We start from the raw sequence: 16,818 nt of genomic DNA on the forward strand, positions 1-16,818 counted from the left end.
GCCACACCCGGTCCTTAAGATGAAGTCCAAACACACTTTCTTCTTTGTTTTACAGATTCCAACTATGGTGGTAAGATCCCCATCGTGTGTTTTGCCCAAGGTGGTGGAAGAGAGACTTTGAAAGTGAGTTCTGACTGGTCTACAGCTTACTCAGTAGATGCACCACACCCATCCCCAGTCTTTTGGGTTTATCTGATCTTTTAAAAGTAAATTTTCAGCTGCTGTATAAAATAAAGTACACTGTGAATTTTTCATACATGGACATTCTGTACTTTCCTTTCACGTTCAGTTCACTACTCTCTCTCCAATTCTTTAGTCTCTTTCCTTCTCCACACAGTCCCTTAGCCTTTCATGGCAGGGGTGTGTGTGCACAGTGTGTGTGTGTGTATGTGTGTGTGTGTGCTAGATTCTCCATATAAGAGGAAATATGATTGTCTTTTCTTATTCAACATTATTACCTACAGTACCACCCCTTTCCCTACAGATGACGAGCCTTCATTTATAGCTGACTAAAACTCCATTATTTTAGCTAACACTTTACCCATCCACCTATCAGATGGCTAGTCTGATTATATATCTTAACTATTGTGGACAGTTTCATAGTGAACATGGGAGAACATGGAAGAACATGGGAGAACATGGAAGAACATGGGAGAACATGGGAGAACATGGGACTGCTGGTGTCTATTGTGTCAGCTGACATAGATTCCTTCCTGGTAGATACTCATGAGTGGTAGGCTGGGTCCTGTGGCTTTTCTATCTTTATTTTGAGGAACCTCTACGTTTATTCCCATAATGACTGCACTAATTTAAATCCCAGTCAGAAGCACATAAGGGTCACTTTTCCTTGGCACCCTCGCCAGCATGTTCTTGCATTGGTTCTTGATGCTAGTCAGTCTGATGGTGGTGAGATGGCCAAGAATGTTAAACTATTTTAATACTTTTGGACTTTGGTATTTCTTCTTTTGAGGACCATCTGTTGAATTTAGTTCCTCATTTGATGACTACATGATTTGGGGTTTTGGTACTTAACTTTTTGAGTCAATAGATTCTAGATATTAATATCCTGTTAGCTGTCTGTCTGGCAAAGCTTTCTCTCCCATTCTAGTAGTTCTCTCTTCACTCTGTGGACTATTTTCTTTACTATGCAAGAGCTTTCTTATTTCATACAACTCCAGTTCTCAATTCCCGCTGCTGCTTTCTGACCCAGTGGGATCCTTCTTGGAAGGTACTTGCTTCTGTTATCTTGAACTGTTCTTTCTATGTTCTTCTGCCTCCGTTTAAAATTTTCGGTCATGTATTAAGGTCTACGTTCCATTTTTCTTTGATTTTGGTATGGGATGAGAGATAACCATCTACCTAGCCCTCTTCTTCAACTTTAAAAGATAAAGCATGCTGAATTCTTTGGCAGTTTTTGCACTTTTTGTTTGTTTTAACTTTCGGGTCTTCACATATGTCATTCTATGTCATTCTATGCTTTCCTGACTTGGGGTTGCCATTGAGTCCACTGATACCTCCAATAGAATTACTTTTGTGAATTGTCATCTTTTCCTGAAACTTTAAATGGCACTTCTTTGTGCCACCATTTTAGCTATATTGCATTGCAGAGAGATTTTTTGCCCCCTGGCCATATGTATTTTAAGTTCTAAAACATTTCTTTTGTTTGGATGGTTCTTCCATTCCCAACTGGATTTTTTTTTTCTGCTATAAATTTCATTGGATAGCTTTTCTGTTTTAGGTTTTAATTGCAGTTTATTTTTCTCCCTGACAGTGTTACAGATTTGGTCTCTTGATGATATCTCAAATTCTTGAAAGCTATGTTCATGGACTTTCTTGACTTTGTTATCTCTATATACTAAGCTCTTTACTGAAGTAGGAAATATTTTCCCACCATGTGCCATTCCTGTACTAGACACAGGTTGCTCCTCAGCGGAGAAGAGTCAGGGGATGCATTCAGAATGGCACAAATAACTCCTGGGGATCCAAGCGCAGGAATCTCATCGCCAGGTGATGCTGCCAACATGGAGTGCCTGGATGATTCTGCACCGGTGACAGCCGCATCTGGGCAAAGACTCCACTTTCCCATCCATACCACGGGTCTTGATGTTACTGTTGCACCTGTTACTGCTCCATTAAATTCAGGCCTCTGGCTCTGGTGAACATTAGCAAGACTGCATTGTAGTTAATGGATACATGGATACATTGACTTGCAGAGATGTTTTTTTTCTATAGGAATAAGATCTTGTAAGAAAATAACAATCTACTCTTTTCTTAATTATTTCTATGCCCACCTTCCCTTTCTTGATTTTAGTTTAAAACGGGTTAGGATAAGCAGACCTGCACACAGTCGCCTTCCAGATGCACCAGGAGTTCCCAACCCTTGCTGGCAAAATTACCTGGAATCATAGATGAACACTCACTGTCTGTTCTTTTATGGAACAGTGGCCTTTCATTTATTTATTCGACAGATACTTATGAGATATTATAGAGCCACTATTGAGATGCTGGTTTTTTGTTTGTTTGTTTTAAGCCATTCAGGAGTGTTTCAAAGAAAAACATCTTAAAAGAAATTTCAGGGAACAACTAAAATTGACCATTTTTTTTCAGTGTGAAATAGCCACCAGATAAATGCTTAAAGGGGAGCCATATAAAGAGGGGGTGCAGAGAGGGGGCATGAAATAGATGTCCCACTTAGGGCTTCGCATCCTGCAGCCTCTCATTCTCCACACTTTGCACAGTTGTGGGTCTCTGTGTTAATCTCCATCCACTGCAAACAGAAGCTTCTCTGATAGTAGTTGACCAGAGTGCTAATCTATGGGTATGGCAATAAGTCACTGAGAGCCAGGTTAATTCTGCCCACTTAGCAGATTGACAGTTACAGGTTCTCCCCCAGAGCTCGCCACAGGCTCCTATCCCATTAGCAGTTCTGGGTGTAGGTTTGATCCTGGGGTAGTGTGCCTTAAATCCAATCAGAAAGAGATTGGTTACTTCCATGACAGTCATGCCTCTACTGTTCCTGTGGGCATGTCTTGCCTTGCCTGTTGCTTTTGCAACTCACAGGATCCACAGCTGGGTGAGTTGTGGCCAACAACTCCTCAAAAGGTAACCCATTCCTGGCCCTGGATTTTATTATTATTGTTGTTGTTGTTATTAGCCTGTGATGCCTCCTAGAGCCTTTGCTGGCCACTTATTGGTTGGAATCATGTGGGAGGAGCTCGTGGAAGGAGTGGCCAGAATCAAAATGCATTGTGTGAAATTCCCAAAGAACTAAAATAAAAAAGGAAGAATAAAGAGAGGGGTGTCAGACAGTAGAGGCGGAGAGAGACGGTAGCTCAGAAAGGTGGGAGAAGAGAACTGGGAGATGGCTCCATGCCTTCTCCTCCTCCGAAACTTAAGACTTAGAAACAATGATGTCTTGTCCTAGGGAGGAGGGAGGTGAGAAGTCTACCACACATTGAGGGAGGATGTCTCTATAGCATCATCTGCAAAGGTCTGCCCAGTTTGTGTCTACCCCTCAGAAGCTGCTGCAGGAGATCAGGGGGTTAACTAACACCGAACGGATTTTTCTTGGGCTCCCAGCCCACCACTTCTAGCTGCTACCCAACACTTGTCTTCTGTTCTTCTCAAGTGTGGACTCTGAGGCATGTAAATGGACTTCCAGCCTGGTCCCTCAAATTCAACATAACTCCACGCTCTTGGCCTCATGGGCTGTGTTTTCTCTATGGGAAGCGTTCAGCCTGTAAAGAAAGAGACTTGCAGGGTTTTCTGTGCCTATGTCTTCATTAATCCCTTGATCTTGAAGCTAGCTGATGAAAGTTTTGAGTCTCCTTTTCCAACTTCTGAAGTTCTTGCAAAGAAAACACTGGTGTGAGGAGTGTTTATTCAGAAAGTAATATATCAAACTTCTTGTAATATGTGAAGAGGGGAAGGAGGGAGTCAGTGCATACAGCACATAGGCACATAGCTAACTGCTTTTAACGTATGTTCATGGCATTGATTATTCCTTTTATATAAGTTAACAGTAGTAAGGGTGTTTTCAACGCACCTCTTTACGAAAAAAACCTTTTTTTTTTTTTTTTTTTTTTTTTTTTTTTGTTTAATACACTGTAGCTGTCCTCAAACACACCAGAAGAGGGCATCAGATCTCATTACAAATGGTTGTGAGCCGCCATGTGGTTGCTGGGAATTGAACTCAGGACTTCTGGAAGGGCAGTCAGTGCTCTTTACCGCTTAGCCATCTCTCCAGCCCCTCAAAACACCTCTTTATGGGAGACAAACTATTACATTTTTATGGAATTTGTCATTTTCTCAGGTTGTCGAATAATTGGCTTACTTTTCCCATTCATAAAGCCACTGCTGTTGAATTGATTTTGATTTGAAATAAAAGCCACAATGGGAAAGGCAGTAAGAGGTATCAAAGTGCCTTGTTTACCCCTTTGATTTAGATCCTTGGGCCTGAGCTGGACCATGTTGATCACTATCGTCTCTTCCATCTGCCCAACTCTCTCTCAGGCCATCAACACCTCCATCAAAAGTAAGATCCCCTGTGTGGTGGTGGAAGGCTCGGGGCAGATTGCCGATGTGATCGCCAGCCTGGTGGAGGTGGAGGATGTTTTAACCTCTTCCATGGTCAAAGAGAAGCTGGTACGGTTTCTACCTCGCACTGTGTCCCGGCTGCCTGAAGAGGAGATTGAGAGCTGGATAAAATGGGTGAGTTGGGGAAGATGCTGGGCATGGATAAGGCAGGTTTCTGGAACGGGACAATGTCTTCTGTTTTTGATTCCTCCAGCGACACTGAGTATTTGGGTTTTTGTCATGACTTGGAGGCTGTTCTCTGGTCTGTATTAGGTGTCTTGCTGGAAATTGAAATTTGGATAAGCTATATACTCTGCAATTATCTTTTCTTAAGAAATAAACTCAAGCCCTTTGCAAAGTTTGTCTTGTGCCACAATGCCAATGCATGTGCTTCTGAGTTTGGGATGCATCTCAGAGAGGGAGGAAGGAAGTTCCCAGAAATGCAAACTCTACCCAGAGTTGACATTTACTGAAGTTGTCACTGGGGAAGAACTACCATCCAGACCCTACAACCTTTGGTTGCTTTGGAATCTCTCATCTTTCTGAGCAGACCTGTGAGAAAAGTTGACATACAGGAACACTTAGGCTTCTGATTGATAGTCATTTGGATGTATTAATGTTGTACATCCTTTCTGTTTGGTTTAATGACTGCTGTTCATGTGTAATAAATGGCTGCTCAGCACATGAGTGAGTGCCCCTTTATGTCACCGGGTTCACCTGCACCAGTTCATACCACCAGAAATGGCTTTATGTGTCTGGGTACTTTTAGGAGCAAATGCTGCCACTTAAATTTTCCCCCTTGAGGAAAAAAACAGGCTTACATCACAAGGGTTATTTTCACCACAGAGTCAATGGCAGGTTAGGTTTAGTTATACAAAGGACAATAATAACAGTAACATCTTAAAAACTAGTGTGTAGCTCCAGCAATATTGAGTATTTGTGGAGGCCCTGGAGACATCAAATGTAGCAAACTGATGTCCTGGACCACAAAAGATTTTTTTTTTTTTTTTTTTTACTTACAATATTACTTGATAGGAGCCTGGGCAGGCCAAATGCTGACTGAAAGACAATACAAGTTAACCCAGCCTTCTGTGATACGAAGCACTCTTTACTAATTCTCATAGAGAGAGGCCGTAGTGGGCTCCTTTAATTTTATAGGAGAAGGCGGCTCGCTCACAAGCTTGATGGGATGGTGGGATCTGAAGTGGCCAGAAAACAAGTCCTTCCTAGATTGAGCTCATAGTCTAAAATTTAGAAAATTGGAGCTGTGAAATATGGTCGAATTTCATCTCCACAGCTGAAAGACTGTTAGACTAGGCCTTGCCTATTGAAGGCTTGTGTGATCTCCTACTGAGATATTGTGGGTTTTTGTTTGTTTGTTTGTTTGTATTAGATTTTTCACACCAAATCACTCAAGAATCGGGCAAATGGAGATGAGGATTGAAATGTATGGAAGGTTGAAGGCAAAATCAAAGAGGCTGAAAGGCATCCAGCCATAGGCACCCTTTGTGCTGAGTCCTGAGTACCCTGGTTGAGTCCACAGTCAGTCTGTGACAAACACTGGTCTCCATAGATCAGAGCATCACATTCTACAAGCAACAGATACAAGGGAAGATAACCTTCATAGAGTTGGCTAGGGAAGGTCAAACTCACCGTCTACCCAGAAATAATCAAGTGGTAGAGAATGGCAAGGAAGCTTATTCCTTTGATATTACTTCCACATGGAAGTGGATAGATAAGGGAAAGAGGGCTTGCTGTCTAAAATGGTGACACATATCTGACCCTCTACCTGTTTCACACCTGTGTAGCTTTAATTAATTCTAGCAGCTGAACAAACAAATGTCAGTCACAGGTGTTGTATACTGGTCACCTATCTCCATTTCCTGTGTTAGGTGAAAATAATTCAGTGGCCAATGTAAGAATACCCAGAGAGGAGGGAATGGAGAACTTCAGTTTGCCTCCTTAACATGGACCTGCGTTCATCCCAGTGGCTTTCCATTTTAAGCCTTCTACAGGTTGACACACAGAGTCTGGTTTGTGTTACATCCATAAAACGTAATAGTCCTAATGGTTCCTCCATTCTTTATGAGGGATTTTGAATTCTACTTCAAGAAAACTATCATAGCCAATTCATTGTAAGCTAAATGCCAAGCTAATTTTGCTGCCTTTGATTATATTATCATTTCTGTGATTCATATCTAATTTATATTCACATCTAATTAAATATATTTATTTCTAATCATGTCAACCAGAAGACATACATAAAAATGAAAATTACTCTGGCATTTTAACTCTGCATTCATATGGAGCTGTGCAGTTGGTACAGATTTCCCAAAAGGCCAAACTTGAGAGTGGGATTATTAACTAATAAATATGTAAATTAGTGACATATATAAGCAACCTTCCAGGGTAGTCTTGAGTGACCTCTCTGGTCACATGGATGGATGGCTTCCAAAGCTGAAGTCATGCTTAGTCTATCTCTCCTTCTGTCCCTGGCAGCTCACCTTGTCCCCCAACAGCTCCCTCACAGTGATTCCATACAACTACTATGAGCCCATAAAGACCCCGAGTTTTTATAGTATCTGAATATTAGCGATGCTAAATACCATTCAATGAAGCACAGTTAGGAGGTCTACAGGATGCTCTCTGGGGCTGTCACTATGCTCTGTATCCCTGTTTGATTTCTTCCCCTTTTATTACAAAATCAAAGATGTCTTACCCTGATGGAGCTGCTTTGTGATCCTTAACCTATGGCAGCTTCTCCTTCCTCTTCTCCTGTACATTCTTTTTTCTCATGGTCCTCCTCTCCACCCAAGCCCACAAAACCTTAAACCCCACGTGTGTCTTTTCTGCTCAGCTATTGGATGTTGGCATCTTTATTTAACAATCAGAATTAACTTGAAGTTAGGTGCTTTTCCAAAGACTCTGTTTCAAAATTAAATACTACAGAAAAATCACAAATAGTATATTTGTCTCTCAAAACCAATAATATAAGTTATTGATCTCTAGCATCAAGTCCTCTTGCTTCTTGTTTGCCTTTGAGTTATTCCTTCCTCCTGTCTCAGACTTTATGACCAACCACACTAAGAAGGTTCCCATGGTCTTGTGTTGCCTGTTCTTCATTCATTTACTTACCAGACAGTTGGTACCTTTAGTGTGTCAGTTTCTCTCTCTCTCTCTCTCTCTCTCTCTCTCTCTCTCTCTCTCTCTCTCTCTCTCTCTCTCTCTCTCTCTCACACACACACACACACACACACACACACACACTTTGAGAGAGTGACAGAGACAGATGCATGCACATGCACACACAGAGACATACACACAGACAGACATGCATACATTCGTGCACACACAGGCATACAGACACATACACACATTTCTAGTTGAATGAGGCTTTCACAGCACTATAATAGGAACTTTTTGATGTGTGTGTCTTCGTATAGCCAGGGCTTTGACCACAGTAGTTGTGGTCAAGGGGTCATTTATACAGTTCAGAAGTTAGAAACTGTGGGTTCAGCTGTTGTAGGTGAGAAGGAAGGAAGATCTAGAATCTTCAATATGTGGTCATTAAAAACAAAGATGGAATAATTATAGGTGAGGAAGTCTGCTTCCTCCTTGGGGAGCTATAGGTGTAGTTAATGGTTGTTGGGGGAGAAAGAGTCATATCCTCCACGGCATAAAGTTGTTTGGTTCAAGTGAGCAGTCCTTCACTGATGCTCATACAGGCAACCCTAATTAAATGCGGTGGGACTTATGGACAGACAGACAGACAGACAGACAGACAGTCAAATGCGCACACATACACACATGAACACACACATATACATGCACATATGCACACACATGCACACACACCTACACACATGTGGGTGCACACATACACACACATACACAAAAGGGGGGAGAAATCACAGTAGTATAAGGGAGATCTGTTAAGAAGAAAAGGTTTAGAGGAATCAGGAGGGAACACAGGAGGATAATAGGGGGTTGGAATCAAAGTAGTGTGTGTGTGTGTGTGTGTGTGTGTGTGTGTGTATGAAAATGTGAAAGAATAGATTCATCAAAAAAGAAGTTTATATTTGTCATGCCTAAGATCTACTGATTGACAACATTCTTCCTGACGTATTACCAGCTCAAAGAAATTCTTGAGAGCTCTCACCTACTCACAGTCATTAAGATGGAAGAGGCTGGAGATGAGATTGTGAGCAACGCCATTTCCTATGCGCTGTACAAAGGTGAGTGGAGTCAGCTCCCTGAAAGTGCATCCTTGGATGATAAATGACTGCTATATAAGGTCAGCTTCCTTGAATGGATGTATTTCACAGAATCAGAAGTTATATGTCACTAAACTGATCAAAGTACTCTATACAAGGAGCTGTTTCTAACTGTGCTTTCAAGTACTATTGGAGTCTCAGACTCCTTTAACAATGTCGTAAAGACTTTGTTCTTTCAGGAGTGTGTACAACTTCAGGGGTTCACACACTTCCTGAAGCTTATGACTGACCTCTAGGAAGAACAAGGCTTTGGTGTCTTAGAATTCCATCAAAGTGAACCAGACGTGGTGGCACATAACTTTAATTTCGGCGTCTTGGAGGCAGAGGCTCCATGAGTTCAAGACCAGACTGATGGAGAGTTCCAGGACCGCTAGAGCTACATCTCATTATGTAGACATTCCATCAAAGCAGAATTACCTGTAGTGAATAGACACTAGTAAAGCCTTGTCTTTTATATAGAAATACCTGACCAATAAAGGCAAAATATACAAAGAAACTCTGGGACCACATGAGTGCAATTTAATCATTAGATAATATTAGAACACTCTTTTGCAGGTCAGAAACTACTTGTTAATATTGTAATAATTATTCCAATAGAATTAGGTATATCTGGATGCACAGATCTCAAAAATATCAACTCTGGAAATAGCCATGTGTGCTTTATTAGCTCCTTCTCTCCTTTCTGAGGCTAAATATCTGACAAAAGTCACATAAATGAGGAGGACTTGTTTTGTATCATGGCTTTAAAGGATATAATTTACCATGGAGGTGACAGGCAATTCTGTGGAGGTTGGAACATATGCCTAAGACTCATCACTAGGAAGGATCACTAGGAAGGAGGGCAAGTGATGGTAGACGTAGAGATAGGTAGATAGGTAGATAGGTAGATATGTAGATAGATAGATAGATAGATAGATAGATAGATAGACAGACAGATAGATAGGTAGATAGATAGATGAGAAGAGAGAGAGTGGGAAGGGAAGAGATTGGATTGGAAGTTTGGCCTCTAAGAACTGCTTCCTCTGACCCACTTCCTCTAACTAAGCCCTGCCTCCTAGACATTCCACAGCGTCTCAGAAATGTGCCAGTAACTAGAGATGAAGAATTCAAGTGCAGGAGCCTGTGAGGAACATTTCACACTCAAATCTTAACAAGTACATTGTTGTGATACAACTAAATATTTAGTAGATTTAGGTAGCAGATAAGTCAAATCCAACTTTTGGAATATAATACGTATGGCGCTTCAGTTTATAGAGATATGTCAATATATCCTAGTTACACTGTATTCACATGTAACAGAAAGCTACTATGATCTGGGTTGATCATTATAGACTCCAGGGCATACATCACACATATTAGAATGGTGACAGTAGAGACATGACAGTTTTGTCTGATTCCAGAGCTTTGACTCGTGGATCTGATGGTCAGATATAATGGCCTGGTTTCCTTGTGTGTGGCCTGTTAGTTGGTCCCTTTTCTTATTGTCCACTTCCAGCCTTCAGCACTAATGAGCAAGACAAGGACAACTGGAATGGACAGCTGAAGCTTCTGCTGGAGTGGAACCAACTGGACCTCGCCAGTGATGAGATCTTCACCAACGACCGCCGCTGGGAGGTAGCAGAAGCCTCGGACTGGGGTTATTCCCGGGTTAGCAGGGACAATTGCCTCAACAGGAGATGGTCTATATCCAATGAGGTTATCAATCTAAAATCTTGTTAATGACTCTCTCCTGGTGCACCAGCGTTGTCCAGCCTCACTTTTCCTGATCGTAGGATGGGATCATGATGCTGACTTAGTAGGTTTCTTGCAAACGGATCACATAGCCAAGGGCTCTACTGTAGGCCATCCTTAATGTATGGCCCTGTCTGATGTGGAGCTATGGGTCTGCGCTCAGGAGGGGATGGGTGAAGGGCTGGGGACAATTATTGATCTGGCTTGACTAAAAAGATCAAGACAGACACATTCTTTTGCCACCTCCTCACCCAGCAAAATTCTAGTAACAGTTTTGTCAGGTATGAGATACATAAGGGGAGAGTGGAACAACTCACCAGAGTGAAGACACTCGCCAGTGTCATAGAGTGAGGCTCTTCGTATTCCCTGGGTCAGACGAGCACCTCCAATATGGAAGTTACACGTGTACTTAAAAACTATACATTTCCAGCAGACCGCTTTTCTGTATTTTCCATTTGATAAATGTTTTAGAAGCCCACTTCTGGGATTACATGCATGTAAAATTCAATCAGCCTTGGAGAGTCTGTTCAGGAGGAACGATTGAAGTGTCAACAGAGGTTTACATGGGTGCATCCTTGTGTTCGGTTCTTCTGAATTAGTTGAAGTTATTAAGGGCAGCGAGGATAGATTTGATTTCACACAGGCAAGAAGGTTTACATAACTCAATCTCCATCTTCAGGAGCCAGGCTAAGAAAACTCTCTCAGACACATCACTGTATCGTCAGAGCTTGATTTACATTAACATATGATCAATTTTAATGACAGTAGAAATAGTAATGGCTCGTGAGTTTTTGAGTTATTCATCCCTTTAGCAAACACTGTGTGGTGTTTGGTCTTTGCACTATAATGAACCCTATTACACATCACAAGGCTTTAGATAATGGAGGGAAAGTGGAAGCATAACTGCATTCATTAATTCATTCATAAATGAACCCCTCTGTGAGGACCATTCAGTTTAAATAAGGTCAGGTGGTAAATAAACAGACACTTGTGAACATTCTACATTTAATTTTATTAACTCAGATAAAGGTGGTGACGGGGAAGGACATGAGGTTAAGAGTTTGAGTGCTGGGCGCTATCTGTGTGTCCTTGGGCAAGGTCCTCGACCGTGCTCTGGTCAGTCTCTAGTACAGTACCACACTGAAACCGACTCATACTGGCCTGCAAATCAGGAGCTAAGTTTTCAGAAACATATGGGGTTGGTTGTTGAATACAGTCATTATTAAATGTTGAATTGTACAATGTTACTATTTGAAGAAATTCTGTGAAAATCAGAAGTAAGGCATAATCAGGACCAAGGACTTTGAGGACAGTGGAGATAGCTCAGTGGGCTAGAACATCTACTGGGCAAGCACGAGCCCTGAGTTTGAATCACCGGCCATCTCCTAAAGATCTGTGCATGGCTGTGTGTGTGTCGGGGATGGAGACTGGTGAGTCCTAAGAGCTCACTGGCCACGGAAGCTAGCTGAAGAGGCCAATTTCATGTTTAGTTAGAGGACCAGCCTCAGGGCAATAAGGAGGCAAGTGAGAGAGGAAGAGATGTGATATCTTGCTCTGGCCTTTTCATGAACTCAATCAGGGGCACACATCTGCACACACACACACACACACACATCTGTGCACACACACACCTATACACACACACCTGAACACATACACCTGCACACACACACCTGCACACACACACTAGCACACACACTTGCCCATACACACCTACACACACATACACACACACCTGCACATATTCACCTGTACACACACACACATGCACCACATACATATAGCGCCCCCTCCCCCAACTCATGACTTTCTACTTTAGAAATTGTGTTGGGGGGGTTACTTTTTCTGCTACTGTCTACTGTTAGGACCTTCACTAATGTGGGATCCTGCTGTCTAGTGTGGGCCCACTAGTGTAGGACCCAGTATACTAGTGGGATCCTCCGGATCTATTTCTGGTTCTGCATTCAGAGCTGTCACAGTAGTGACTGAAAATTCACCGTGGAGGGAGTATGTGCATCACAGGACTCAGGAGACACTATATCAGGGTGTGTGTTTCTTTCAGAGAGTATTACCAAAGATTTGTCGGGATAGCAGAGACTAGCTGTAACACCTTTCACACTGTGCCGTTACACTGATTAAATTAGATGGTGTTTCTAAAGGACTTAGAACACTGGCTCTTACTAAGATCTACACTATTATCCACTTAAAAGAAAATTTAAAAATGACATCATGCAGCGCTTTACCAAGCACACAGGGGTTTCCTAGACACATCAACCTACAGCAGAGATGTTCTCATTTTGTTGACAAATGAGTCAGAGCACCATAGACGTTTCCGGATGTGGATTTCCTGCTGCACTGAGGCTGAATCTCTGAGAGAGCGTGGCCTGAGTTGTCTCATTTGTTTTCCCTGAGCAGTACAAACCAGACCGAGGCTCAGGGACAAAAATCTTGTTCTGACTCATTGAGCTGGAGATCGGTAGAATTGAGCTTTGGAAACAAGTGTGTGTGTGTGTGTGTGTGTGTGTGTGTGTGTGTGTGTGTGTGTGTGCAAAGCCTTTCCTTTCCTGTATGCAAGTGGTTTGTTCTCAGGGACAGTGTACTCCAGAAACTCGTTGGTGTTGTAAACTGCTAAGCTCCGTCTCAAGCTTGCTGAGTTAGAAACAAGCGTGAGCGGCAGCAGCCTGCTATAGAAGTCCCCATGTTTGAGAACCACTGCCCCATGCTGTCTAGTGTGGGGCCAATGGGAAGGCACTCACACACTTAGAACGAAATGAAAGGTAGTAGGTGATTTGAGGTCATGCTTTGAGGACAGTGGGACTACCATTTTCCCCAGATGAACCTCTTACCTGCTGATCCAGAGAGATCTAGAGTTGGGAATCCCCAAAGGAGATTGGAACTCCACACAAATAGCATCAGATCAACTAACCTGGACCCTTGGAACTCTCAGAATCTGAACAACCAACCAAAGAACATACATGGGCTGGACCTTGGCCTCTCTGCTCACATGTAGGAGATCCGCAGCTTGCCTTTCTTGTGGATCCTGAATAACTGGAACGGGGGTGGGGCATCTCAAAAGCTGTTACCTGTTCTTGGGATATGTTCTACTAGCTGGGTTCCATTGTCTGGCTTCAGTGGGAGAGGAAGCACCTAGCCTCACAGAGTGCCAGGGAAGGGGGGGTACACAGGGGACTTCACCCACTCAGAGGAGAAGAAAAGGGGGGATGGGTAAAGGATTGTGGGATGGGGTGACTTCGAAGGGACCAGTGAGCAGGGTATAAAATAAATTAAGTTAACAAATTAAATTAAATAATAGAAAAAGAGTGGAGGACCTAAAGATCCCTTAACAATTTCCTCAAATCTAAACAGTATTAGGCAGATATGAAAGCAGTGATGCTACTATTGCAGTGGGGGTCAGACAAAGGGACGAGGAAGTGACACAGACTGCTGTTGGTGAAGTCCCAGGGAGTCAATGGGTACCAGAGGGCCTGGGTTCCTGGGAATAGATGCTTTTGCTGGAGGTCTCCCTGTTGTCAGACCTTGTACCTTCCACTTTTACTGCCTAACATATAATCTTGATGAGCCTCAGGATCAGCGGGTGTTGGCAATGAAAGTAACTTGTAATAAATATCATGCAGCCATACAACACACTAAGAGTTGATACAGAGCAAACCTACTGGAATGTGGCTAAAGCGAGCATTGATCTTTCTTTAGACTCTTAGGAAAACTAGACATCGTGGCTTCTGCCTGTAACCTCAGCCTTTGGGAGGCTGATACAGGAGGATGGCCATGAATCCAAAGCCAGCATGGATTATGTGGTGAGTTTCAAGCCAGACTGGGCTACCAAGCTAAGACCCTGTCTAAAAAGAATAAGTAAAAATAAAAGGATTCGTGGGAAAGCTCGGTAGGACAATTTTTACCAGACACTCAGGACACACTGAACCAGTGGTTTGCTGCTGTGTCACACCCCAGATCTTTGCTAGATCTTTGCTTGATGGGTTCCATTTTGGCAATTGTCTGAGAACTCTGTCCCTGTAGGGAAGGTTAGAGTTTCCTTGGGAAGGGTGGGCAGAGTCCATGGCATGGCATCCCGGACTGACCGCCAGCTCACAGTCTCTACCATAGACTCCAGCTGGTGGCTTCTCCTCCCTTCCTCCCAGAGTCGGTTCCTGACCCGTGTCATGCTTAAGTGGGCGTACTATCTCCACGTAAGTGCACTCACATTCAAAGTACACTCCCACGTTTGAAGGCTCCACTCAGCTGCTTTCCCATCTAGATGCTGAAAAGATGGATTCTGCTATCAAAGCAGGACGGAGAAGCTGAAGATGCTAGGGCGTTGTGGCTGGGATGCAGAGATTTTGTATCTTTTTTATTGGCCCCGTGGGGTGAGCTCTCTTCTGCTCTTTCTTTTTAGTCTGCTGACCTTCAGGAAGTCATGTTCACGGCCCTCATAAAGGACAGGCCCAAGTTTGTCCGTCTCTTTCTGGAGAACGGCCTGAACCTGCAGAAGTTTCTCACCAATGAAGTCCTCACGGAGCTCTTCTCCACCCACTTCAGCACCCTAGTATATCGGAATCTGCAGATCGCCAAGAACTCCTACAATGACGCACTCCTCACCTTTGTCTGGAAGTTGGTGGCAAACTTCCGTAGAAGCTACTGGAAAGAGGACAGAAGCAGCAGGGAAGACTTGGATGTGGAGCTCCATGTATGTAACAGTGAGGTTATCTATTTGGATTCGGCTCTGTGCCTTATATTTCCTATTCCCAGAATTCAGTTCTCTGCCTCCATCTTTCCTGTTTCCAGAATTCAGTTCTCTGCCTCCATCTTTCCTGTTCCCAGAATTCAGTTCTCTGCCTCCATCTTTCCTGTTCCCAGAATTCAGTTCTCTGCCTCCATCTTTCCTGTTCCCAGAATTCAGTTCTCTGCCTCCATCTTTCCTGTTCCCAGAATTCAGTTCTCTGCCTCCATCTTTCCTGTTCCCAGAATTCAGTTCTCTGCCTCCATCTTTCCTGTTCCCAGAGTTCAGTTCTCTGCCTTCATCTTTCCTATTTCCAGAATTCAATTCTCTGCCTCCATCTTTCCTGTTACCAGAATTCAGTTCTCTGCCCCCATCTTTCCTATTCTCTTCTCCATTGTCATAAGCAGCTAGAAGGTTGCTATGAATTTTTTCTACTATCTTTTCTAAAAAATTAACGATACTAGGAAAGTTTCCTGATGTCTTGCTCTAGTCCCTGGCTATGGTTTAGGTAGATCATATGTAGATTGCAAGGCTTATGTGACACACTTTCTAAGGCTGTTTGATGGGGACAGGGACTAACAGATGGCTTCCTGATCATATGTCAGCCTGTTTACAAAAATAGCTCCCTAATGCTCAGGTGAAAGAGTGAAGGACTGCCAGTAATTCTTCAGGGAAGAAATGGAGTAGTGGATATTTCCATTAGAGAAGATGTGAATCCCCTGAGATCCTTTTTTTTAGTTCAGGCCGGTCCAGTTCCACCAACAGCGTCAGCAATTATGATCAACATTTGCTCTGGTTGGAGTCCAGCACTGTTTTTGTGAGTGCCCCGGTTTCTCCTCATATAGAGGAGATAGCTCAGATAGTGAAGTGGGCTTCTGCCCACACACCATGGCCTTCTGCTTGGTGGTGTGCCTCCTAGTGGACTCTTTCTTTTTTTTTTGCTTCATTTCCTCATCCCCTTAAATGAAACACTTTCTCAGATGCTTATCTAGAGAGTGCTTCTGGGGGACCTCAAACGGGATCATTATGATTTGTAACTCTGGGATTTTTAAGTGTGTGTGTGTGTGTGTTCATGTTATGCAAATGAGCTCAGCATGTGGTCGAATAGAAAGTGTAGATCTTCTATTTGACATTTATTTATGCTGATTTTTTGAAGCACAGCACATAACTGGGTCTCATATGTGCAGTTTGGAGTTTGGTAAAGTCAACAAGGGAGCCAAAGGACACACACAGTCACTTTCTGTCTGAAAATGTCCCTTGGAAGATACAGAATCTTAAATATGAACTAGGACTGCAATGTTTGAATAACAGTCCAAAGAAATAAGCACATTTTTACATGGTGGCCATTGGAAAGAAGCCACAGGAAGGTTAGATTTAATTTGAATGCTTTTTTTTTCCTAGTGGAGAAACTGATCTACAAGGTGGAGGAGAGTGGATTCTCTGAGGCATAGCCAACGTCATTCCGTCTTTAAATTGTTCTCAGGAATCTCCCCCTTTATCCCT

The 16,818-nt window shown here is 42.9% G+C and overlaps 1 protein-coding gene across 1 annotated transcript in view; it reads left to right on the forward strand.

Annotated features, from left to right (window-relative positions):
* Nucleotides 1-16,818, forward strand: part of TRPM8 (transient receptor potential cation channel subfamily M member 8) — a gene marked incomplete at both ends in the record, with an annotated part of 66,307 nt that overhangs the window by 14,299 nt on the left and 35,190 nt on the right. Inside the window, 5 exons of the mRNA XM_080932952.1 lie at nt 56-123; nt 4,513-4,710; nt 8,708-8,810; nt 10,345-10,463; nt 14,992-15,282. Coding sequence (XP_080789078.1) covers nt 56-123; nt 4,513-4,710; nt 8,708-8,810; nt 10,345-10,463; nt 14,992-15,282 — 779 coding nt within the window. The remainder of the gene's footprint in view (nt 1-55; nt 124-4,512; nt 4,711-8,707; nt 8,811-10,344; nt 10,464-14,991; nt 15,283-16,818) is intronic.

The sequence above is a fragment of the Micromys minutus genome (genome assembly GCF_963924665.1).
Source record: "Micromys minutus genome assembly, chromosome: 19".
Taxonomy (NCBI): Eukaryota; Metazoa; Chordata; class Mammalia; order Rodentia; family Muridae; genus Micromys; species Micromys minutus.